Genomic DNA, 27,293 nt, shown 5'->3' with positions numbered 1-27,293 from the left:
TGGGAGGAAGAAAAATAAAAAGCACTGTCTAGAAAGAATCAGTGAAGACAAATTTCTTCAGAAAACTTAGGTAGATTTCAGTTGATTCTAATTATTTAGAATAAAGTAGGAGTTCCCATTGTGGCTCAGTGGAAATGAATCTGACTAGTATCCATGAAGACACAAGTTCGATCCCTGGCCTCACTCAGTGGGTTAAGGATCTGGCATTGCTCTGGCGTAGGCCAGCAGGTATAGCTCAGATTTGACCCCTAGCCTGAGAACCTCCACATGCCACAGTGTGGCCCTAAAAAAAAAAAAAAAAAAAAAAAAAAGAAGAAATTAGGCAATAGCTTTTGTAGGGGGAAAAAGGAAGTTGGTGGAATTTGAATTAAAGATGAGAAGGGGAAAAAAATGTTTCTTTTGGCTTTTAGCAAGGGCCAAGCCACTTAAATAACATCAAAGAGAATAAATAATGTTAAAGAGTTGCTGGCATGTTATTTGGACAAGGACGTATGTGAATATCACGTGGCATGGGTGCTCTGTCAACCCTCTGCCTTCATTACTTGAGGCAGAAATTCTCAAACTCTTTGATCTCAGGACCTCTTCACACCCTTTAACATTATCAAGGACCCCAAAGAGCTTTAACTTATGTGAATTTTATCTAATGGTATTTATCATATGGAACTGAGAAATTTTCAAAATATTATTTCTAATCAAGACAACAAAGTATAGGGAGTTGCCATCATGGCTCAGTGGTTAGGGAACAGACTAGTATCCATGAGGATGGGGATTCCATCCCTGGCCTTGCTCAGTGGGTTAAGGATCCTGCATTGCTGTGAGCTGTGGTGTAGGTTGAAGATACTGCTCAGATCTGGTTGCTGTGGCTCTGGCATAGGCCAGCGGCTACAGTTCTGATTCCACCCCTAGGCTGGGAACCTCCATATGCAGCAGATGCGGCCTAAAAAAAAAAAAAAAGACAATAACATATAATTTCTTTTTTGGGTTTCCTCACAGGCTTAAAAAACAGCTCAAGATTTCAGATAACTATTTGAAAATGATGAGGTTGCAGCTATCCTGGCAGGTATGACCAAAGATAGCTAATAAAAAGTACAGAAGTACTGAGAACAAGCAAATTTTATTCTCTCTAAATCTCTATTAAAAATGTCTTGTACACTGATACTGTAACTTACTATCATGGAAAACAATACATATGCAGGCATTTTATTAGTTAGCTGAGTGATATCACTACGCGTCAAACAGCCTCTGGAAATTTCCACAGTACATTCATTAGGGAAGGAGAGTGAAAAAGGCAAATCGTGTCTTTGTACCGGTTGACCCGAGAGACCCCTGGTAAGGATCTTGGAGATGACCCAGACCTGGTGGACCAGATTTGAGAACCAATGCAATCGATTAAATTTAAGGTCACTTCCCATTTTATATTACTAGAAAAGTGCGTTTTCTCTAGTAACCATTTTGTTCTCGTTCGCGGACCACCCTTTGAGACTTAAGGTAACCCCAAGACATACCCCACCCCACCCCCCACCTCATGGAACTCAAAGCGAAAAGCCCAGGACGCGCCCGGGCGGGGGCGCTCTGCTCAGCACTGGGAGCCCAACACACTCTCACCGGTTGGCAGAGGACGCGGGGTCTAGAAACCAGTTCCAAACCTGCCACTCGCGCGCCTAGGCGGAGCCAGAACTGGCTGCCGGTGGCCGGGCTCAGGGCGGAAGCGGCAGCGGCGGCGGCGGCGACAGCTAGGCGCGGGCTCCCGGGAGAAACCTGCCAACTGCCCCCCCCGCGGCAGGTAGGCCCGCCCCCGGGAGGAGGAGCGCGGCCAGGTGCTCCTAAGTGCTCCTAGGTAGCTGCCTCCTCCCTTTCCCGCCGCTTTACTCCGCGGCCTCCAGGGATCAAGGCAGGACGCACACCGCAAGTCCCCAAGCCGGCCCGGTCGCCTCCTCCGAGGACCCCAGGCTCTACCCTGTCCCGAACGCGGGACCACCCCAGCCCTACGGAAAGAAAGGAGAGGATCTAGGGGGCGCCGAGACAGAGGGTCTGGCGGCCACAGGAACTACTCAAGCACCGGGCTCCGGCCTGGGAACTGCTGGAACATGTTCCGGGAGCTGCAGGTGAGCGGCCCGGAGACTCGTCCCGGGGAGGGGAATGGGCGACTAGGTGGGGTCCACCTCCGCGGACCGGATCCGATTCAATTGCAAAGCAGAGGGTCGCCCGCAGCGACAGGTGCCCGCTTAGCCGTCGGCAGGACCCCGAGGGCAGGGGGCGACATGAGTCCCCTGACGCTCTCGGGGCTGCTTTTCGGGGCGCGGGTCGGACCCTGGTGACCGAAACCGCGTTCCAGACGCAGTCTTGCGGTGGCTTTGAGCACAACAGGTTGGTGACTCAGTTCCCAGAGGAACTCGAAAGTGCTGAGCCGGGGGCTTTTTTTTTTTTTTTTTTTGGACGTATTTCTTTTTGGTGGTTGGTTGATTGGTTGGTTATTTTGCTTGTTTTAGTTTATTTGACAGTTGCCGGACTATGTTTACACTCCTGGTGCTACTCAGCCAACTGCCTGTAATTACCTTCGCGTTTCCTCATCTCACAAGTCCAGAGGAGTCTAGGCATGCGGGAGAAGAAGGTAAGAGTGGCTTCAGGTTCCAAGAAAAACCCCCCTGGAAACCCGAGCAGGTATTACAGCGCATGCCCCGCATCAGTCATAGAAGCACTAAAATATCTTACAATTTGTGGTTTCCTTGGTAATGTTGTGGTGTGTTATGTTAAGTGCAATTTATATAAATTCACTTCTGTGAGTTACTTTTGATAAATATATACTTAAGACCAGGTTTGTGGTTGACTGAATGGAAAGCCTGTTTTAACTTCTGAAAATCAGTGAGCGGCCCTTCTGCTAGATGAGGCTATGTGGTCATTATAATGAGCATAATTACTTGTTCTTCCTGGAAAGATGGACAGGGAATTCAGGATCTAATCTGGATTTGTTATGAGACCTTGGGCAAGTTATTTGAACCCTTTCAGCTTGTAAAATGGTGGTGGGTGGGGAGTGGAATGATCTCTGAGTTCCTTTTTTATTTTAAAATGTCTGTTATTGGGGTAAAATCAGATGGTGTGAGATTAGATTTGGAGCTTGCTAACCTAGAATTACACACCTTGTGGGCTCCAGGTCATTAACGGACTGATTACTGCCCACATTTTGAAAGCCTAACTTAGGGAAAAAAAAAAAAACCAGAAGAGAAAATAGCATCGGCTTGCCTCTTCTCACTGCCTGATGCTCCCTTATTCAGTGCCAGTGCTTTGGATCTACCTCCCCACACTTTCCTGCCCCTTATTCATTCTCATCGGAGCCTACTCTCATTTTCTTTTGGAAAGGATCTGTTACACTAATACTCCTGGATGACTTATTAATCATTAATGCAACTTAGTGTCTCAAACCTTCTAGGAGGGTGTGTGTGTGTGTGGTGTGTGTGTGTGTTTATTAAAATAGGACAATGTCTTAACCTGATTTAACCTGAAGGAATCAACCCCCAACAACAGACTTCTAAGCAATTGGGTAGGCTAGCTACCGGCATAGGAGGAGATTGAGAAGGAGATCATTTTTGGTGCCTCTCAAGTTGCACCAAATATGTAATTCCACTCATGAATAAGGTTGATGATTCATACTCAGTGAGACCAAATGCTGATCTCCAGAATGCTTGTGAGTGCATTCATTCATTCACATGCTGCAAGTGTAAAAGACACTTTCAAGGACACACAAACTGTGGAAGGGATTTGGAGATGATACTTGAATGCAGATGGCTGGAGACATCTGTGAGAAATGTCAGTGAGGAATCTTATATATTTTTAAAGCCCAGGAGTTCCCTGGTAGCTCAGAGGGTTAAGGATTTGGCCTTGTCCTGCTGTGGCTCTGGTTACTGCTGTGGTATGGGTTTGATCCCTGGCCTGGGAATTTTTGCATGCCAAGGGTACAGCCAAAAAAAATAATTAATTAAAGATAAAAAGCTGATTTGTTCAGTTAATAACTATTAAGCTTAGTATACTAGACCCTATACTAGGTACTGGAGATATAGAAATGAAAGACCATAATCCCTCCCCTGGAGGACTGCTTCATCTGGTGGGAGAGGCAGGGTGTAAACCCATAATCTCCACAAACTCTACGACAGAGGTAGAAACAGAGTTTAAGTGCAGAGGAAAGAGTGAATTGGCAATAACTCTTGTCTCAGGAGAGTTGCATGGCTTGGAAGTCAATGCTCTGTATCTGCAGATGAGACATAAGAAATGGAGGAAAGTAACTTGGAAAATAAAGGACCTTCAGCTACATTCTGATAAAGCCCAAGAATAGGGTTGAAAGGGAATTTATTTAGAAAACATGGGCATACTGGACAGAGGACAAGAATGGACTATCTCAGTTGCTGGGTTTAAAATAGTGGAATACACAGACAGCCTCTAAGGATGGTCTAAGGCAGGAGAAATAGAGATGAGAAGAGAATCTGAGGAGGCGAATACAAAAGAGCAAAGGCCAGTGCATCCCCCTGCAATGGCCAGATGAAAATAGGGACTCTCACTGGAAGTTTAAGATACTCCACGGGCAAGGGAGTTTGCCTCTTTCAATTACAAGCAAATCCATGGCTACTTAGAGCCCAAATAACAAAGGACGGTATTTCTCCGAGGATCATAAGAAAGGCAGAAAAAAGTTTGATAAGGCACTGAAGGTCTAAGGTCAACCACAGATTAAATTAGAATTTTCACACTCTGGGAAGTGGGTAAGTAGCAGCCACTCCTGAAAGGCATGTTTTATTATTTTTTATTTTTTTATTTTTTTACTTTTCTAGGGTCCCTACCTGCGGCATATGGAGGTTCCTAGGCTAGGGGTCTAATTGGATCTATAGCCGCTGGCCTACACCACAGCCACAGCAACATAGGATCCGAGCCGCGTCTGCAACCTATGCCACAGCTCATGGCAACGCCAGGTCCTTAACCCACTGAGCAAGGCCAGGGATCAAACCCGCAACCTCATGGTTCCTAGTCGGATTCGTTAACCACTGCGCCACAACGGGAACTCCAAGGCATGTTTTATTCAGCAGTGAGGACTTTCACTGGTATAAACATCATGTCAGGAATAATAAAAATGTTGTTGCCTCTCTCTTTTTATCTTCCTTTCAAGTTTAAAGTCCCATTTGGAGGGCAGCAGAGTTTTATAACTCAGATAACTACTTGAATAGAAGACTGACACTGCTTTTCTAGCCAACAAAACGTGAAGATCTGGGGATATCTGAGAAGTAGCAATACAAAGGCAGATTTCTAATTCTACATTTTGAAATTAGACTTTACATAGTAAGTATAATATAGCTGAGGTAGGCAGGCTCAGAGTTACTTTATCACTGGTTTGGTATTTTATTTTATTTTTATTTTATTTTATTATTTACCTTTTAATGGCCACACCTGTGGCATGTGGAAGTTCCCAGGCCAGGGGTCAAACTGGAGCTGGCACTGCCAGTCAACGCCATAGCCACAGTAACTCCGGATCCTTAACCCACTGAGCAAGGCCAGGCATCGAACCCGCATCCTCGTGGATACTAGTCCGATTCGTTACTTTTGAGCCCCAAGGGGAACTCCTGGTTTGGTATTTTAAACCTATGCCAAGCTGAGAAACAGACTATGTCTTTGAGTTGCTTCAATTGGTAGAATTTAGGTTCAAGAGTGCCTTCCCACTATAGAAAAGTCAAGTTCATTCATTTATTTTGTAAGTGATTTTTTGAGTACCTCTATGTGTCGGGAACCACCATCCCTGCTTTAATGGAACTTTCCTTCTCGTGAGGGGAACAGAGGGTAACAAGTAAGTAAAGCATATACAACTCCAGATGGCGATAAGTGCTGTGGAGAAAAACGAAGTACAATAGTGGATGGGGAGTGCCTGAAGTGGGTCGGTAGGGATGGGTTTCAAGGCAATTGAACAAAATCCTGAAGGAGGTGAGAAAGCAAACTGAAAGAAGAAAGTTCTATTCAGAGGAAATAGCAACTGCAAAAGCAGGAGGAACCAGGCATACTGGAAACCCTTAGAGGGCCATTGCAAGAATTCCAGTGAGAGTTGATGGAGACCTGAGAAATTTTTCATTCTATCTCCATTAAGTCATAACATAAAATCTACAAGAAGATAAGGGAAAGAAAAGAAATATTTCATCATACTGGTCTACCTTTCATAATATTTCTTTTTTTGGCCACGTCCGCAGCATTCAGATGTTCCCAGACCATGGATCAAACCCAAGCCACAGGAGTGACAACACTGAATCCTTAACTGCTAGGCCACCAGAGAACTCCTAGAATATTTCTTAAAACAACTTTCAGGAGCTCCCATTGTGGCTCAGTGGTAACCTACCCGACGAATATCCATGAAGCTGCGGGTTCAATCCCTGGCCCCACTCAGTGCATTATGGATCCAGTGTTGCCATGAGCTGTGGTGTAGATTGCAGACGCAGCTTGATTCTGGCATTGCTGTGGCTGTGGTGTAGGCCAGTAGCTGCAGCTCCAACTCAACCCCTAGCCTGAGAACTTCCTATGCTGTGGGTGTGGCCCTAAAAAGACAAAAAGCAAAAAAGCAAAAACAAAACAAAACTCTTTAACCAATGATCCCATTCTCGCTTCCCCGTTGGTTCAAATAGCCCATATAGCCAACCAGAATAGGACTCGCCAATAAAAATAAAACATGAACCATGTAAATAAAATTTTCTAGTTGCCACATTTAAAAAAGTAAAAGGAAGTAGGTGAAATTAATTTCAATAATGGATTTAATTTAACCTAATATATCAAATAATCATTTCCAAGTGTAAGCAATGAAAACATTGAGATGTTTCACATTCTTTTTTTTTAAGCCATGTCTTTAAAGTCCCATGGGTATTTTACACTTACAGCACATCTCAGTTCAGACTAGTCTCATTTTAAGAGCTCAGTAGCCACTTACAACTGTATTGGACAAAACAACTATATAAGATTCAGATCCCTGGCGCCTCATCAGGTCAAACATCCAGCATTGTCACTGCAGTGCCTCCAAGTTCATCCCTGGCCCAGAACTTTTGCATGCTGCTGGTGCAGCCCACCTCCCCAAAAAAAAGATTCAAAAAAAGATTCAGACCTGCTTAGAAAAGTGATTGATTAGTAGGGAAAATATCTCGGCCACAGTGTGACTGTTCTCAAAGGCTAAGAATAAATGGCCAACCTGAGGTCATTCTCAAATCAGTTATTAGTCAGCAGTCTCAATAGTCTTTCAGTCGCCCACTCTAATAAATTCTGCCTTTAGTAATCGTTATGAGTGAAAAATGCCAATGCTTTTAAATCCTTTTAAGCATTTGCTGTAGTTCTCAGAGTTTCTGAATTCCAGTCTCAGTGATGATCTGGAGCAAGATCGCTTCAGCTTCGTTTGTATGATACCCGAATGAGTTTGACGTTTGCCGGTGCTGAAAATACTGCCTTGGTGGGTGTTTTGGTTTTGTGTCAACCTGTGCTTGGCCATGGTGTTTACCATTTACCTTCCCAGCAAATATAAAGGGAGTCTTGTAATGTGGGAGACATATGTTTAGGGGCTGGGTGGAGGGAGCTACTCTTTTGGGAGGGACTGAAGGGCTTTTAATTAATCTTATAATTAAACATGATTTTATTAGCTTAGAAGTTTAAACATTTTTGGTATAAGCTTGATATAACACTTTTAATATAAACATTAACTCATAATTTTAAAACATAAAAATATCTTTGTGATTATTTAGTTCATATACCAATTTTACAAATGAAGAAATGGCAACCCAGAGATATAAAGTGACTTATCCAATACATACAGCTGATAACTAAGCCAAATCAAATGGAGAATCTCTATTTTCTACCTTTTAGTCCAATACTCTGTCCATTACACCAGACTCATTTTTCTCAGTCAAGATAATGGGAAACCAGTGCTTTAGAAACAGAATAGTCTGGCCTGTCATTTATTGGAAAAATAATCATCTAGGGAAAAAAAGTAATACTCAATTTTCATTTATGCTGATAATTTTAGACATAACACATATGGTCTGGAGTTTTACTAATATCTGTATTTCATATCTAGCAGAAATTATTTTTAATGATGATATTTCTTTTTGTCAGATTTTAAAACCACAAAAGAGCAGTTCCCGTCGCGGCTCAGTGGTTAACGAATCCGACTAGGAACCATGAGGTTGCGGGTTCGATCCCTGGCCTTGCTCAGTGGGTTAAGGATCCATCGTTGCCGTGAGCTGTGCTGTAGGTCGCAGACGCAGCTCAGATCCCACACTGCTGTGGCTCTGGCGTAGGCTGGCGGCTACAGCTCCGATTCAACCCCTAGCCTGGAAACCTCCATATGCCGCTGGAGCGGCCTAAGAAATGGCAAAAAGACAAAAAAATAATAATAATAAATAAATAAAGTAAAACCACAAAATAAAATTTGGTATGATTTAATCACATCCATAGAACTATATGCTTTTCTCACAATTAAAACAGGAATTTTCTGCCTTATTTTTTTAATCAATGTTTGTAATTTTTCTATTTTTTTATTAGTCTTTATATCAAAAGAAGAAGCGAACTGGTTCATACGTAGACACCTCCTATATAATAGATTTGATTTGGAGCTCTTCACTCCTGGTGACCTAGAGAGAGAGTGCAGAGAAGAACTTTGTAATTATGAGGAAGCCAGAGAGATTTTTGTGGATGAAGATAAAACGGTAATTTGGTTGTTGATGTTAATTGAGTTGTACTTAAGAAAATGGCACTTTCAGTCATGGCAAATTGTATGCCTTAAATAAAATTGGGATTGTATACCTGTTAGCTCTTTCTACTTTCTTAAAATGCTAATTAACCCATTTAAGCTTGGTGTTATACCTAACTTAGCTTATAGTAATTAGCAAATGATCAATTATGTTGTGATTTTGTGTATTTAATGTTTGTGATATTCAGAGACAATGATGAAGCAGAGTGAATTAAACTTCAGGATATTATTGGAGTTAGTTCTGTGCCTCAGGTGTCAATCATGCAAAACTCAGAGCAGTTTTTCCTATCAGTGACTTATCATTTTTGATTACTATATTTATATGTCAATACTTATCGACAATCTACTATGTGCCAAGTTCTCTGCTAGAGTCTGAAGATACGAAATATATAGGCCCCATATTTAGGAGTTTATTTCTTGGCAATAAACTTTTAGAAGTTCTCCTTAACACATAATTAAATTCTGCAAAGACAGACAGCACTGTCCCTGTTATAATTGGGCATATTCTTTAAGAATATTAAGTGACCCAAACCCTTTACTCTTGTATGTTAAATAACACCAGCACCTTTTTCCCTTTCCTTAAGAATCCCATCTTATTCTTTGGTCAATAAGAACCTTTCTAGGTATACTTCAAATGCAGGTGTTACTGGAACTCAATTCTTTTCTCTTTCAGAATTGTGCCCCGCCTCCCACTCCCTGCTATTATCTGCTGCATCTATTAGAGAAGGGAGAACAAAGTCTGTACTTTGTAGTTGTGCCTATTGAAATTGTATTGTTTTTCACAAACCCATTTTCTGATTTTTGAATAGTTGCTTAAAATTGGCTTCCATTCCCTCAATAAACACTGCACTTAGTTTCAGGGATGTCTTTCCAAATCAAATAAATCCGTTTCATAAAATCTCCTAGCAAACTGAGGGCCCACCTCGTATAGAAAAAAATCAGACTCCTTTTCAAACATTAGATGAACCCCCTGCTTCAACTTCCACCTCTACTACTTTCATCGATTCTCTAATGCGATAGTTTCTCGATGCCTGAGCGAGGGCTTTGGGCAGGTGAAGGAAGACTAGCAGGGTGCAGTTGTAGAGAGTTTGCACTGGCAGTAATCCTCTGACCAGTTCCAGAGCTGGAAGAAGCTCTTTTGGATGTCGGTGGGTGGTAGTGCTTTAATTAGAGTGAGTCACTGCCTCTAGCTTGAATGAACTGGCATCTTAACCTGTGGCACATGCCAAGAATTTACCATCCCTAGTCTAGGTCATTGAGACCAAATGAAACGATAATAAAGAAATTAAATAAACTTGGAAATTTTATGTTTCTCTTAGATGACATTTTGGCAAGACTACTCCATTAAAGGACCAATCACAATAACAAGTAAGGCAAGAATTAATCACTTTTAATGTTTTTTTTTCCCCAGCCTTTCTTTGGTTATAATACAGTTTCAGTTTCATTGTTGGAGTTTGGTGTTGCACAACATACATACCTTGTAAATCCAAGGACGATTTCTCAATTATACACTGGGTTATCTAAGACAGAGAAATCCACATTCATCTATTTACACACTGAAAATCAAGTTTGGTGAGGTACTAGGGAAATGAGATAATAGGCTTCATGCTTTTCTGAACAGCTCAGTTAAGTCAAGACTTGCATAGGCTTAAAGTAGGACTCTATTGTTTCCAAGTAGTAAACTATTTTGATTTTTTTTTCTTTCTTAGTGTTATAAGTGAATGGAATAGTTATGCTACTAGATAAATTAAGATTGTTAGATAGAATTAAGTCACTTCTAGAGAGGGGATCCTTTACTTCATCTGCATTGATCACCTCTAGCTGCTTTTTAGTCAGATTTATTTTGTTTTGGTTTGGTTTTGCCAGCTATTCTTTCCTTCCTCCTGCATAGAGTCCCAGCTCTGGGGAGACGGTATTACATTACTGCAGCACTGGAATTGCTTAATATATTTCTTTGTAGTTAATACCAAAATGTGTACAGTTGAACAAAGAATATGTTTGTTCATTGAATATTATCCTGGTAATATAACTTATTTAAAATAAATCAAGCCATAACAAATGCTTGGGGGGAGTGTATCTAAATTTTTTCTGGTCATGTCTCTAGCACAGACTTTCAAAAGTAATCAGTGTTAATTATTTGATGCATAATAGTGTACTTACACCCAGTGTTAAATTTATTACTCATAGGTGGTGACTTTCAGTTTTTATATTTATGTTTTTTAATGTTTCCTCCTAAGATGGTAACAGAGAGAAAATCGATGTTATGGGCCTTCTGACTGGATTAATTGCTGCTGGAGTATTTTTGGTCATTTTTGGATTACTTGGCTACTATCTTTGCATCACTAAGTGTAACAGACAAGGACATCCAGGGTAAGTACCAAGTAAAAATAGTTAATTCACTATTAAACATCCTATACTATTATTTTGAAATGGCTTCCTATTTTTTTAAATAAACTTTTTATTTTGGAATAATTTTAGATATACAGGAAAGTTGCAAAGATAACACAGAGTTCTCATATATCCTTTTCCCAGCTTTCCTTGTTGTCAGCATCTGGCATTACCACAGTATATTTATAAAACTAACAAACGGACATTGGTACATTACTGTTAACTGAACTCCAGTGCATTAGTAAAGCTTCTTAAAGCTTCATAAAGGCCATCATTCTTTGTGTAATAGAATCTCAATATCTTTACTAGAATAAAAAGTTATTATCTTCTATATTATCTCATCTGTAAGTATAGATGAGAAAATGTAAAACTAACCTTATTCAATAAAAGCACCAGATCGTATGCTTATATTATCTCTATTCCTCCTTTCAAGTTCTATGAAGAAGCTCATGATGGTGACCAGGTAATGAAAACATTATGGAAATAGTGGTGATGGTTGCACAATATTGTAAATATAATACCATTGAACTGTACACTTGAAAATGGTTTAGATGACCAATTTTATGTTATACAGATTTTACCACAGTAAAAATTTTTTTCTTTATTCTTAAGGTTAGAGTTGAGGGCAACAGATATGGGGTTAGGATAAATCCATTGGATGTTAAAAGCTGAAGCCATGAGAGTAGTCAAGTAACCTGAGTGTGATCAAAGGACAGAAGGCAAGGGACAGAGCCTCAAAGGAAGCCTGCGATAGGGTGCAGAAAGAGGACATGCCAGCAAAGGGGCAGAGGTCAGGGACAACATAAAGTGTAATTCTATCCCTAAGCTGAAATTCCTGATCAATTCCCTTAGGCATTAACGTGATCTGTGGGCAGGGACTAAGGAGATTGAGACTTCTGTAAATCCTGTAAAATTTGGAAAAGTAAGAGAAAGTAAGGAAAAATTTGTGCAATTTTTCTTAAGCCACCATCTTTTTTTATAATTTTTTATTAAGGTTGATTTGCAATGTTGCGCCAATTTCTGCTGTACAGCAAATTCACACACACACACACACACACACGCACACACGCACGCGGGCATACACACATACATACCTTTTCTTATATTACCTTCCATCATGGTCTATCCCAAAAGATTAGATATAGCTCCCTATGCTATACAGTAGGACCTCATTGCTTATCCATTCCAAATGTAATAGTTTGCATCTATTAAACCCAAACTCCCAGCCCATCCCATTCCCTCCCCTCTCCCCTTCAGCAACCACAAGTCTGTTTTCTATGTCTCTGAATTTGTTTCTGTTTTGTAGATGAGTTCACTTGTGCCATATTTTAGATTCCACATATAAGTGATACCATGTGGTATTTGTCTTTCTCTTTCTGACTTCACTTAGTATGAGAAACTCTAGCTGTATCCATGCTGCTGCAAATGGCATTATTTTGTTCTTTTTTATGGCTGAGTAGTATTCCATTGTATATATGTACTATATCTTTTTTTTTTTTTTTTTGCTATTTCTTGGGCCGCTCCTGCGGCATATGGAGGTTCCCAGGCTAGGGGTTGAATCGGAGCTGCAGCCACCGGCCTACGCCAGAGCCACAGCAATGTGGGATCCGAGCCGCGTCTGCAACCTACACCACAGCTCACGGCAACGCCGGATCATTAACCCACTGAGCAAGGGCAGGGACTGAACCCGCAACCTCATGGTTCCTAGTCGGATTCTTTAACCATTGCGCCATGACGGGAACTCCTATTTTTTTAATGATTCTGATTTTTTTCCATTATAGCTGGTTAACAGCATTCTGTCAATTTTCTACTGTACAGCAAGGTGACCCAGTCACACATACATACATATATATATATATATATTCTTTTTTTCTCACATTATCATGCTCCATCATAAGTAACTAGACATAGTTCCCAGTACTATACAGCAGGATCTCATTGCTTATCCATTCCAAAGGCAATAGTCTGCATCTATTAACCCCAAACTCCCAGCCCATCCCACTCCCTTCCACCTCCCCCACAAGTCTGTTTTCTATGTCTCTGAATTTGTTTCTGTTTTGTAGATAGGTTCATTTGTGCCGTTTATTAGACTCTAGATATAAGTGATAGCATATGGTATGTCTTTCTCTTTCTGACTTACTTCACTTAGTATGAGAGTCTCTAGTTCCATCCATGCTGCTGCAAATGGCATTATTTTGTTCTTTTTTATGGCTGAGTAGTATTCCATTGTATATATGTACTACATCTACTTAATCCATTCATTTGTTGATGTACATTTAGATTGCTTCCATGTCTAGGCTATTGTGAATAGTGTTGCAATGAACATAGGGGTGCATGTATCTTTTTGAATTATAGTTTTGTCTGGATATATGTCTGGAATTTCTAGATTATATAGTAGTTCTATATTTAGTTTTCTGTTTTCTGAGGAACCTCACTGTTTTCAATAGCTAAGACACAATCTTTTTTTTTTTTTTTTGCTCTTAGGGCCACACTGGCAGCATATGGAAGTTCCCAGTTGGGTCAAAGTGGAGCTGCAGCTGCCAGCCTATGCTACAGCCATATCAAGCAGAACTCGAGCCTTGTCTGCAGCCTACACCACAGCTCACAGCAATGCCAGTTCCTTGACCCACTGAGCAAGGCCAGGGATCGAACCCACATCCTCATGGATACTAGTTGGGTTTATTACTACTGAGCCATGATGGGAACTCCAAGCCACTATCCTTTAAGCTGAGAGGTTTCTTTTCTCTCTTACTTAATAGGCAGGAAATAAGCAAGGTCTTTCCATTTCCTAGGACTTTGGCTAAGATTGTATTCAGTATGGCTTTCTCTACAAGCTGTGGGATACCTGGAAACTCCCAGGTTAATGAAGAAATAAATAGGCAAAATTTCTCTTTAAAGATTCTCCTTGCCTCTTGTTTTTCCTTCTTTTCCACCCCTTTTACAATTTTTTTTCCAAAAAGTTCATGTATGCCTCATGTTTAGTAATTCCCTAAAGATCTGTGATAGCACAGCCATTGTTCATTGTCCTCATGCTTGACATTCTCTCTTCTTTCCTGTTTTTCTTCATTTTTCTGCTTCTCTGCACCACTACATCTTCTTACTTTATGCCATTTTTTTTTTTTTTTAGGGTTGCACATACAGCATATAGAGGTTCCCAGGCTAGGGGTCCAATCGGAGCTACAGCTGCTGACCTACGCCACAGCCAAAGCAACACAGGATCCGAGCCTCATCTGTGACCTACACCACAGCTCACGGCAATGCCGGATCCTTAACCCACTGAGCAAGGCCAGGGATCAAACTTCCAACTTCATGGTTCCTATTCGGATTCATTTCTGCTGCGCCATGTCCATTTTATGCCTTTTTTTTCTCTGAAACCTTCTAACTTCTTTTCTGTGTGAGGTTAGAAGCAGAATTCAAAGGGAGCAAAGAAGTGCTATTATCATGTGTATGTGTATGCTATTATGAATTTGCAAAAATCTGGATATCTCTTATTTTAAAAGTAAGATTAGTTATACTTCATATTGGTACCCTATAATGCTCTACGGTTCATCATTTTTACGTCTATTGTCTCACTTCGATTCTCACAACATTTCAAACTAGGTTAACTAGACATTCGCTTGAGCTGGGTTTAACTTTTAAATACTTACTAAAGTACTTTTCATCAATTGTCCCAAGAAATTCTTCCAGCAGATTTATTTCTTCTCTTTCTATGTTTTGCAAGTCTGAAAGTGGGGGAAGGCGGAGAGAATATTTGAAAAAGAAAAGAGTGAAAAATAAGATCATTGTTAGAATAGTTTGTCTTATTTTTCTAATAGGCGTAATACAATGTCGTCAGTTTATTTGAGATTTTCTTGGTGCATACTTTCTGATTTTAATCACATAAAATGTAAGAAGTCACTGTGTAGACACTTAATGACTTTATAATGTTTCTGTAACTTAAATTTTGAAAGTCAACACGGAAAAATTTATTTGTTCAGATAAAACATCTGTCTCTCCTGTTTCCTGTGAGCAGAGAAGTAGAACTTTTTTGCCACAAACTAAAGAATGTGGCAAGTGACAAGCCTTCCATGAAAACATTCCTGATTTCCAATAGAGGAGGAATTGTGTGGAGCCCTCTAAATACACTGCTGATGCTCTGTCACCTCTCAACTATGGAAGAGCTGATTATCCAGTTCCTAGATTACACAGATCTTTTTCTTTTTGTCTCTCTCTCTCTGCAATTTTCCTCTCTCCTTCCCTCCAATTTCAGATCTTGTTATTACCTACAAAGGAAAGGGTATTTTCCAGGGAAAGCTAACGAGTCTGCAAAAGTTTACAGTATTTCGAGTCTGCTAAACCATCTCTAATTGGGAAGAATATTGTAAATATTGACTAGAGGTTGGGGATTACCTATAAATTTTAATTATCTTTATTAGCCATAACTTCAGGAGGCTAATTTATGCATATGCACACCATTGATACTTCATAGACAGCCAACCTCACAGTCTAAACAAATCGATTTACTAATATTTAAATTATAATTTGTAACTCACAAATTGAAGGGAGAAAATGCAGACCTGTGCTGCATTTCAATTTTCATTGGCTGGTGTGGGTGAAAATGGTGAGACTTGACCTGGGCCATATATACATTTATATACATACATACATACATACATATGTATATATGTGTGTGTGTGTGTATATATATATATATTTTTTTGATGTTGGGCTTAGATCAATGGCTGGGCCATGTATACATTTATATACATACATACATACATATGTATATATATGTGTGTGTGTATATATATATATATATATTTTTTTTTTTTAATGTTGGGCTTAGATCAATGGCATGGGGAATAGACAATAATCTGAGAAAAGGAACAATACCAGTGAAAGCACAGAGACAGAACAGAGAATTCACAGCACATAGCTTGGCAAGAGCACAGAGCTAGAAATTAAAGCAAGGCCATAATGAGGGAGGCTTTGAAAAGGAGGCATAGGAATTAGAACTTGATTCAGTGGAAAGTAGGCTGCAGGTTAGACTTTTGCAGAGAAGAGTGACATGATGGAAGTACTGTTTAGGAGGGATCAACCAGGCAGCAGGGCTGCAGTGGGAAACAGAGGAGAGACACAGGCATCCATTATTGCGATTATCTCTATGGCATCAATTTCCTTGACTTGGAGTTGTGCTACCTTTCAACCAAGCCTGGATTTGGTTTCACATCATACTTTGAGAAAGCTTTTTTCTTTTTGGTCACAACCATGGCATGCTGAAGTTCCCAGGCAAGGAATCAAACCCAAGCCACAGCAGTGACAATGCTGAATCCTTAACCACTTTCCCAGGGAATGCCAAGAAAGTTTTAATGAAGAGCAAGAAAAACAGAATTCACATGTTGTGAGTCCTCATAACAGTGATGCAGAAACTGGTAGATGCCTTACATATGATATCTTTCTCAGTCCACACAAAACACTCTGCCAAGGTAGCGGTTATTATCCCCATTTCACGGAGGAGGAAAGCCAAATCAGGTTAACTTGCTGTTGGTCACATAGCCATGAAATGACAGCATCCTGTTTCCTACCCATGACTGACTTCAAAGTTCTTGATCTTTCCACTAAGGCAAGACCCTTTCAGAGTTTATGAGTAAAATAAAACTGTTGTTATATTGGAGTTCCATTGTGGCTCAGCAGGTTAAAAACCCAACATAGTGTCCATGAGGATGTGGGTTCAATCACTGGCCTTGCCCAGTGGGCTAAGGACCCAGTGTTGCCACAAGCTGTGGCATAGGTCACAGATGTAGCTTAGATCTCGTATTGCCATGGCTGTGGCATAGGCCTGCAGCTGCAGCTTCAATTCGACCCCTATCCCAGGAACTTCCATATGCCACACTGCAGCCATAAAAAGAAGGCTTGGAGAGTCCAAGTGTTAGTTGGTGAGGGTGGGAGTTTAGAGAAGTAGCCATAAGAATGAAATGCAACGTGAATGAAGACTGGGGAGGAGGAGCCAATCAGACAATGAATGACTGGATAAGAGAGAGAAAAAAAACCAAACAGTTGTTATATTAATGAATCAGTTCAACTTTTATTATAATGGTTGGATTTTTTAATATTGCCATCTTAACCTTAAATGCGGCCTTTCCTAGACCTAAATGCTGTCTCTGTTTAGTTCTTCAGCCACCCACATAAGAAGGGGCAGACACACTCCCTCCATCATTTTCAGAAGACCAGAGGAGGCTGTCTTGTCACCATCGCCACCTTCAGTGGAGGACACAGGGCTACCTTCTTATGAACAGGCAGTGGCACTGACCAGAAAACACAACGTTTCACCACCACCACCATATCCTGGACCAGCAAAAGGGTTTGGGGTATTTAAAAAATCTATGTCACTCCCATCTCACTAAGCCCACGTTCTTGTCTTGGTGATAGAGGACATTTACATTATTTAAATGGTTCATTTTCCCTGGACCAAAAAAAAAAAAAAAAAACATGTCACTTCAGCCCTTTATGACAAACTGTAGAGAGTAAAGGAAGAATTAGGATGTGTACTATACCACTGAAGTTCTGTCAGCCTCTTAGACCTGAACTTGATCATTATCAGCTAGCTAGGGTTTCCTTGCAGTTAAACAGAGAGCATTTTTTGTTCATTTTAATGGTTCAAAAAAAATCTGTGTTATGGATGTCACAGCTAGAACTGGTGAACCATCTCTTTCCTTTGTACAGAAGAAAGTTGTATATTTCTTGTGTTGAATGTAAAAAATAAGAATTTCAAATTATTAGATTATCTCAAGTCAATATTGGACCCACTCTTTTTCAGTATTTCTTTTTGGTTGGAAACACTTCACAGAATCTGATGTTTAAATATTAATTGGGGGCTTTAATATAATCAGTTGGTTTTATATTTTAAATTATTGCATAGCATTCACCACATTTTATGCATTTAGTTATGAACTCTTGCTATCAGTCATGTTTTATTATGGGGAGGAAGGCCAATAGTTTTCTTTAAAAAAAAAAATGAAGCACTTGCTAAGGAGTCAGTTCTTCAGAGGGTACAGGGTTTTAGTGGCAAGGATTTTCAAGAGTGGTTATACTATCAAATAAATTTAGAGGCCTCAAATCTAGGAGTGACTGGAACTTGATAAAGTTATGTGTATTACTGACAAGTTCCATGCATAAAAAGTTGTGTGTTACTGATGAGTAAGTAACACACATAACTCATTTTCACTGCTAAGTTATCTGTATGTAACTATATATAATTAGTAATCTGGAAAATTTGTTGAACTTTATAAATAATAGTTTGAGAACATAGTAAAAGTAACTTACTTTTGTACTATCAAAATTATACTGACTAAAGTTACCAGCAATACCTTGTATCTTTTAATGTCTATATTTTGTATTTTCATCTAATCATATATATGACCAGTCTCTCTTTAAGAATGTAGTAGAATATAAGCTATAAACCTCTGGAATGAATGTATTGCACACATTTATCTGAGTGGGTGTGTATGTATGTGTGTATTTGTTTCCTCTTTGCAGGAGCTCAAAAAATAGCATACTCTTAAGGAATAGAAAATTTTGTTCTTCATGGTTTTGCCAGGCATTTCTTTTTTCTATTTAAGACCATTGATAAAATTGTGATTTGTTTTATAATTTTTACAGAGGTGAGATTAAAACCCACATGCATTGATAATTCCTTCCAAATCAAATGTTTAAAAAGTGTAAATGATATTATACTGTGTGTTTGAGTATATCTCTCAAGACAGCCTGATCTTAAGGTAGATAAAAGAAAGATCTTAATCATTATAGACTGCTAAAGATTTCACCTTTTCTATTTTCAGAGTCTCTTTGGTTACTTGTGACAAAAGAAATCATTGGCAATCTTTAGACATAATTAGGAAAAGTGGTTTTTTTAAAGCTACCCACTTTGCCTATAAAAATTTTTACTGTTAGTCATACCTTGGCTTTATTTATTTTTTATTTTTTTGTCTTTTTGCCTTTTCTAGGGCCGCTCCCGAGGCACATGGAGGTTCCCAGGCTAGGGGTCTAATCGGAGCTGTAGCCACCGGCCTACGCCAGAGCCACAGCAACTTGGGATCCAAGCTGCTTCTGCGACCTACACCACAGCTCACGGCAACACTGGATTCTTAACCCACTGAGCAAGGCCAGGGATCAAGCCCGCCACCTTATGGTTACTAGTCAGATTCATTAACCACTGTGCCATGATAGGAACTCCATACCTTGGCTTTATGTAAGCACTTTTTCCCATGTAACTTTGTGCTTTGCACTTTGCCCTTATTTTAATCCTTTTTTAAAGTTTGGTGGCAAACTCTACTCACTTTAGCAATCAGACTAAAGCATAGAAGGATAACTTGCCTAAAACCTAACACACTGGTGAGAGCTAGCATTAGCATGAGCAAGCACACTTTTCTAGGCCCATCTCATACCTATAGAATTACACTGTCTCAAATCATAAAATTATAAAACACAAACAATGCTAAGTCTGTATGAGAACTGTGTAACCTTTGTCATTTATAAAAAATGTATTGTAGTTTCATTGTGGCTCGGTAGGTTAAGGATCCATCATTGCCATTGCAACAGCTCAGGCCACTGCTGTGGTGTGGATTCGATCCCAGCCCCAGGAGCTTCCACATACCTTGGGTGCTGCCAAAAAAAAAAATGTATCTAGTTGCATATGTTACATACCTGTATATTTATTCTCACAAACATAGATATTTCTTAGGATGAATAAAAAATAAGATGTGATATTATCTTTTATTGAATCACAATTTGCAATATTCCTTAAACCTGTTTACTCCCAATGATTCACAAGAATCTAACTGCAAAGCTAGCTTCAGAGCCTGTGACAATCCCTGTCGCCTCAGCAGCAGCTTAGATATGCCATATGCCATCATTTAGTATAAAACTTTTGCTCCAACTTAAACAAATATAGAATTCATCATTACAATTATGATATCACTTGGGAGTTCCCTGGTGGTCTAATGGCTAGGATTTGGCACTGTCACTGCTGCAGCCTAGTTTCAGTCCCTGGTCTGGGAACTGAGATCCTACATCAAACCACTGCACGCCATGCCAAAAAAAAACAAAATTACAAAATCACTGATATTTGTAGAGCTCCAATGTCAAGCTCATAATACTTTAAACATAAAAAAGAAAATGTGATAGAACCATAATAATCAATTGCTTATAACAATTTAAAGGAAAATATCTCAATGTAAAATTATTAACATGTATTGCTGGCTCATTCACACTTTTCTATTCCTGTTGTACTTTTTTTGGTGGTGGGTGTTTTGGTTTGATTGATTTGTTTGTGCTTCTCCTCTGGGTAATTAATTAGTGTTAACTATTAAATCTATTTTGACATAGAATTTTATATTTAATTAGATCAGTTTCCTCTCTATTACAATCAGGAAATGAATGTAATATGGGTATGAAAAGGGAACAAGTCTAGAAAAAGACAAACACATTTATAGAGTTATGCCTTCAGTAGTGTAGACAATTCTACACAGAATATTCTCTTTTCAAAATGGAAAAAAGTCAAAGGACACAAACTATGACTGTGTCAGAGTTTTTCATCTGTTAATATTGCGCCCACTGCATGAATACACAGAGCTCTGTAAAAATTCTCAGAGCAATTAAAAACTAAAGTAACAGTGTCTTCTGTGTCTGGTTTCCTGTATGCCTGTAAAATTCTAATTATTTTTTCCTGTTGCTCAGATAATTTATGTGTGTGTGTGTGTACTTTTTCTATATGTATAAGAGAATGTTTTACTGAAAAAAAGTTTGTTAGTGCTGTTTAAAAGCTTAATTTTGTATTCATATTGTTTTTTTCTAATTAAATGTGAAATAAACTTGTATTAGTTACTAGTTTGATTTAAAATGTTGTATATAGCATTTATACTACTAGAAGAGTGTCTGGAATTTCTGTAATTAAAAAAAAAAAAGATTCTGGGAGTTCCTGGAATTTCTGTAATTAAAAAAAAAAAAAAAAAGATTCTGGGAGTTCCCACTATGGCTCAGAGGTTACGAACCCAACCAGTGTCCTTGAGGATGCAGGTTCAATCCCTGGCCTTGCTCAGTGGGTTAAGGATCCAGCATTGCTGTGAGCTGTAGTATAGATAGCAGACACTGCTTGGATCCTGCACTGCTGCATCTATGGTGTAGGCCGTCAGTTGCAGCCCCAATTCAACCCTAGCCTGGGAACTTCCATAGGCCGCAGGTGCAGCCCTAAAAAGCAAAAAAACAAAACTAGATTCTTTTGTAGGTCCTGCCTGTATCGGATTGTGGAACATGTTATGACATATATTAATGCCTTTAATCTTCTGTATAGTGTGTTTCTGTAAACATTTTTTTGTTGTAATTTAAAAACATATCCCTAATAGATCAAGAGTTTAAAGCAATTCAGTACAAATATACTAGCATTTTCATTATCTGGAAAAAGCAACCCGTTTCTTTTTTTTCTTTTTTTTTTGCTATTTCTTTGGGCCACTCCCGCGGCATATGGAGGTTCCCAGGCTAGGGGTCGAATCGGAGCTGTAGCCACCGGACTACACCAGAGCCACAGCAACGCAGGATCCGAGCTGCGTCTGCAACCTACACCATAGCTCACGGCAACGCCAGATCGTTAACCCACTGAGCAAGGGCAGGGACCGAACCCGCAACCTCATGGTTCCTAGTCGGATTCGATAACCACTGCGCCACGACGGGAACTCCTGAAACCTGTTTCTGAATGCTTATTTTTCCTGTAGTCTTGATTATGTTTTGGTTTTAATATATTTCCTATTACAGACACTTTTTATACATGTGAATAAACTTTCTACTAAGTAAATATTTGTTGCTTGTTTCAATTAAACATTCTTCTTCATGAAATGTGAACAACACATTGCATGTTTTCAAGTTTATTCATGTTTTCAATGTTTATAGCATGGTATTGTTGAATGTAATTTTCTTTCTTTTTTTTTTTTTTTTGTCTTTTTGCTATTTCTTGGGCCGCTCCCGCAGCACATGGAGGTTCCCAGGCTAGGGGTCGAATCAGAGCTGTAGCCACCGGCCTACGCCAGAGCCACAGCAACTCGGGATCCGAGCCGCGTCTGCGACCTACACCACAGCTCACGGCAATGCCAGATCGTCAACCCACTGAGCAAGGGCAGGGATCGAACCCACAACCTCATGGTTCCTAGTCGGATTCGTTAACCCCTGCGCCACGACGGGAACTCCCTGAATGTATCACCCAATAGTGTTAACTTTCTGTTTAAAAAATTACAGTTGTGAAAGTGCTATTTTCCTTAACACATTCTTAATATTTAATAAATCTTTCTAGAAAATTTATAATATATTACTCTTTAAAACAGTTTATTTCTGTGAACTATATCTATACATAATTTTAAAATCAAAAAATACAGTAATGTTACACTAAACTATAGGATTAATAGTACCTCCGATTTAAGAGAAATAAATTAATAATACATAGCATACACCTAAATGAACTCTATTATTAAATTTTACTTCATGTTAAACATTAGACCACCTTAATTTTTACCCAATTGAGTAACACATAAATGTTAATATTTATACTCCTTAAAATTAATGAAGGGAATGAGAAGACAAGCTAGTGACTAGGAGAAAAATTTGCAAGAGACACTTTTTTTTTGGCATTTTGCACCTGCAGCATACAGAGGTTCCCAGGCTAGGGGTCCAATCAGACCTGTAGCTGCCTACACCACAGCCACAGCAATGCCAGATCTGAGCCGGGTCTTCGACCTACACCCCAGCTTATGGCAATGCTAGATCCCTAACCCACTGGGCAAGGCCAGGGATCAAAACTGCATCCTCATGGATACTAGTTAGATTCACTTCCGCTGAGCCACAATGGGAACTCTGCAAAAGACACATTTAATAAAGGACTGTTATCCAAATTATACAAAGAAATCTCAAAATCCAACAATAAGAAAACAACCTGCTTCTAAAAAATGGGTAAAAGACCTGACAGATACCTCACCAAAAAAAGATATTTAGGTGACAAGAAAGCATATGAAAACATGTCCAACATCGTATGTCATTAGAGAATTGCAAATCAAAGCAACAAAGAGATCCATACCTATTAAAATGTCCAAAATCCGGAACACTGACAACATTAAATGTTAGTGAGGATGTGGAGCAATAGGAACTGTCATTTATTGCTGATTTGAACGCAAAATGGCACAGCCACTTTGGAAGACAGTTTGGCAGTTTCTTACAAAACTAAACGTAATTTTACCATCCGATCCAGCAATCATGCTCCCGGGTATTTACCCAAACGACTTGAAAACTTATGTCCACACAAAAGCCTGCATATGGATATTTACGATGGTTTATTTTTTATTTATTTATGTATTTTTTGTCTTTTTGCCTTTTCTAGGACCGCTTCCCGTGGCATATGGAGGTTCCCAGGCCAGCGGTCTAATCAGAGCTGTAGCCACCGGCCTACACCACAGCCACAGCAATTCCAGATACGAGCCTCCTCTGCGACCTACACCACAGCTCTTGGCAACGCCGGATCCTTAACCCACTGAACAAGGCCAGGGATGGAACCCAAAACCTCGCGGTGTCATGCACCACGACAGGAACTCCTATAATGGTTTAATTTATAACTACCAGAACTTGAAAGCAACTAAGTTGTCTTTCAGCAGGTGAATAGATAACCTGTGGTACATTCAGACAACAGAAAATTACTCAATGCTAGAAAGAAATGAGCTATCAAGCCATGAAAAAATATGATGGAAACTTAAATGCATATTACTAAGTAAAAGAAGCTAATTTCAAAAGGCTACATACTGTATGATTCCAACTATATGACATTCTGGAAATGACGAAACTATGGGAACATAAAAAGATCAGTTGTGGTTAGGGATTGGGCAAGGGCAGTAGGTATAGAGGATGAATAGGTGGAGAAAAGAGAATTTTTAGGGCAGTAAAACTACTCTGTATGATCCTATAATGGTGGATACGTGCCATTATACATTTGTCCAAACTCTTAGAATGTACAACACAAGAGTGAACCAGAATAGCCTATGGACTGTGGACTTTAGGTGGTAATGATGTGTCAATGTACCACTATGACATGGGATGTTGATAGTGGGGGGCAATGTTCATGTGTGGGGACAGGGGGTATATGGGAATGCTCTGTATTTTCCACTCAATTTTGCTCTGAACTGCTCTAAAAAGTAAAGTCAATGTATACAAAAACTTACTTTTAAGACAAAATGTTTTCTTAGGGCCAAATGAAAGGTTTGGTTTTTTTAAAAAATACTTCCTCACATTCTGTTGAAGAGGATAAAAGGGCGAATTGTTTTAGTAATGATTTTATGTAATATTTAACGAGGTGATGTCTATAAGTAAAATTTCAAGGGATTCAAATTTATATCCTAGATTTTGATTGCTCTGACAAGATGGTGAAACACAAACTTTTAAAAACTAGGTGGAATAGCTGTATTTCATTTAAACAAAGAATCTGTCCTAACAGTAGCTTAGTCAATATACTTAAGAAGCAGAATTTTGAGAGCTAAAACCATAGAGATTTAAGAGGCGGGGCTGATTAGAAGTGCCCTTAAATAGTGAGTGCAGGATTGTCAAGTCCATTGCTGACTCTTATGTCTCACTCAGGGACCAGAAGAAATGATATAGGGGTTAGGGGTAAATAGATTAGGAGGTAGAGTCTAAAACACACTACAAAGGAGTTCTCTTGTGATACAGTAGGTTAAGGATCTGTCATTGTCACTGCAGCAGCTCGGGTCACTGCTGTGGCATGGATTCAATCCTGGGCCCAGAAGCCTCCACATGCTGTGGGTATGACAAAAAAATTTTTTTTAATTAAATAAATAAATAAAAGACAGTATATAAATCTGAACTCTAGTGCAAGTCACAAAAATTTAAATCAAACTGGCCTACAAAACTGGGAAGTCTGGGGCAGTCTTTAGGGCCTTAATATCTCAAGTTCTAGAATCTGCTTTGTGTCAACACTGTCCTGCTGTCCAGGAATAGTGGCACAGCCGGAGGCTTACTGCAGAGAAGTAATTTTCCCTCACCCAAAGCCCACATGTTACCACCAAGGTTCTAATTAGCCAAGCTTGGGTCACAGGACCTTAACTGGGCCAGTTAGTGGGCAGGCCTGGTTCATGTGCCCACCAGTATCCAGAGGACAGCATAATATGATTGGAAGTTGGAGAGACACAGTTCCACAAAAGAAGATGATGCTGTTACTAAGTCAGGGGCAAATGGATGTTGGGCAGAAAAGCCAGCAAATGGATCAGGGGCAGATGAATGTTGGGCAAACGGATGTCTCATCTTCAGACATCAAGAGTCATCCCAAGACAGATGCCAGGACCACTCAGTATCTCTTGTCACAAACCTGTTGAGATGGGGCAGGGGTTAAACAATCCAGAACCAAAAGGATGGTCAGAAAGAAGGCAATTATGGAGTTTCCAACATGTCCCAGCTGTATCGAAGCCTACTAGTATCCATGAGAAAAGGGTGCCATCCCTGGCCTCACTCAGTGGGTTAAGGATCCAGTGTTGCCATGAGCTGTGGTATAGGTCACAGACACAGATCAGATCCTGCATTGCTGTGGCTGTGGTGCAGCTCTGATTCAGCCCCTAGCATGGTAACTTCTGTATGCCACAGGTGCATCCCTAAAAAGCAAAAAGAAAAAGTAAGGAAATGGAGAGTGACTGGTAGGAAGGCCTATTCTAGAGAAGGCAGTGCGGGAACTAAAGAGAAGTCTAAGGAGAACGTATTTGACCAGAGACATGAAGTAAGGTGCAGCCCTAAAAAGACAAAAAAAGAAAAAAGAAAAGAAAAAAGGAAAGAAAGAGAAAAAAGAAAAAAAGGAGGCAATTAGATAGTAGCCTAATTTTATTTACTTTCCAAATCAATTAGTATTTGTTGAGCACTGTAGTAGTTTTCTTTTGCTGCATGACAAATTACCACAAATCTAACAGTTTCAAACAACACACATTATTATCCCACAGTTGCTATGAGTCAAGAGCCCACGCAGAGCTTAGCAAGTCCTCTTCTCGGGGTCTGACAAGGCTGCCATCAAGGTGTTGGCCAGGCTATGTTCCCACGTGCAGGCTTTACCAAGCAAGAATTCACTCTCATGTTCACTTACACAGAGTTCATCTCCTTGCATCTGTAGAACTAAAAACCCTTATGGGCTGGAGGCTGGAGGCCAACCTCAGCTTCAGAAGCCTCTTCCAGTTCCTAGAAGCCACCCACAGTTCCCTGCCACATGGGATTCCTCAACATTGCTGCTTCTTTCCTCAAGCCAACAAGGATCCCTAGAGTGTGTCTGCTAGCAACATGAACATAATAATAACGTAACGTAATTGCCAGACAGCCATCCCATTGCCTTTGCTATATTCTGCTGGTTAAAACAAAGTCGTACATTTCACTCGAACTCGAAGGGAGGAGATTCTACAAAGATGTAAAAATCAGAAGAGAGGGATCACCAGGCATGACCTTAGGGTCTGTCCACCGTAAGCATCTACCATGTGCCAGTTCCCAGGCCAAATGCTTTCTCTAGGATCTTTCATTTCATATGAGCATGATAAAAAGTTTTTCAATTGTAAAGTTTTATGTAAATATGAGTTAACACCTAATATCATTATTGCTTTTTAAAACTTTGGAGTGTCTCATTAATTACCATTTCATTTATCTTATTCTTTTTCCTATAATTCCTAGCATTAAATAGGCTTAAACAGGTTAAAAACAGTAATATTGAGAATAATTTGAGAAACTGATCCTATTCCTTAACTGGCCAAAGCACACCCAAAGGAAAATTTGCTGAAAAGAGTGGATCAAATCCTTCATCCTTGCATGCCCCTGAATATTGTCTTTACTCTCATATTTGATTTATAATTTGGCTGTGTATAGTGTTATGGGTTAAAAATAACTTTCCTTGGCATATTGTGGATATGGCTTTAATATCTAGCATCTAATATCTAGCATCTAAATGCCGTTAAAAATTCTAATAGTATTTGGAGTTCCCATCGAGGTGCAGAGGAAACAAATCTGACTAGGAACCATAAGGTTGCAGGTTCGATCCCTGGCCCCCCCACTCAGTGGGTTAAGGGACCCGAGTTGCCATGAGCTGTGTTGTAGGAGGCAAACACGGCTCAGATCC

The 27,293-nt window shown here is 39.7% G+C and overlaps 1 protein-coding gene across 1 annotated transcript; it reads left to right on the top strand.

The window, feature by feature from the left end:
• Positions 1–1,657: 1,657 nt before the first annotated feature.
• PRRG4 (proline rich and Gla domain 4) lies at positions 1,658–19,164 on the top strand. Its single transcript, XM_047776050.1, has 6 exons — positions 1,658–2,105; positions 2,490–2,611; positions 8,542–8,705; positions 10,069–10,117; positions 10,987–11,119; positions 17,286–19,164. The coding sequence occupies exons 2-6, from the start codon at positions 2,512–2,514 to the stop codon at positions 17,518–17,520; spliced, it is 681 nt and encodes a 226-aa protein (XP_047632006.1). The 5' UTR covers positions 1,658–2,105; positions 2,490–2,511; the 3' UTR covers positions 17,521–19,164.
• Positions 19,165–27,293: the final 8,129 nt, after the last annotated feature.

This window comes from Phacochoerus africanus, chromosome 4 (assembly GCF_016906955.1).
Source record: "Phacochoerus africanus isolate WHEZ1 chromosome 4, ROS_Pafr_v1, whole genome shotgun sequence".
Classification (NCBI taxonomy): domain Eukaryota; kingdom Metazoa; phylum Chordata; class Mammalia; order Artiodactyla; family Suidae; genus Phacochoerus; species Phacochoerus africanus.
Note: the sequence above shows the minus strand (reverse complement) of the source record. Positions and strands in the feature narration are given on the sequence as shown.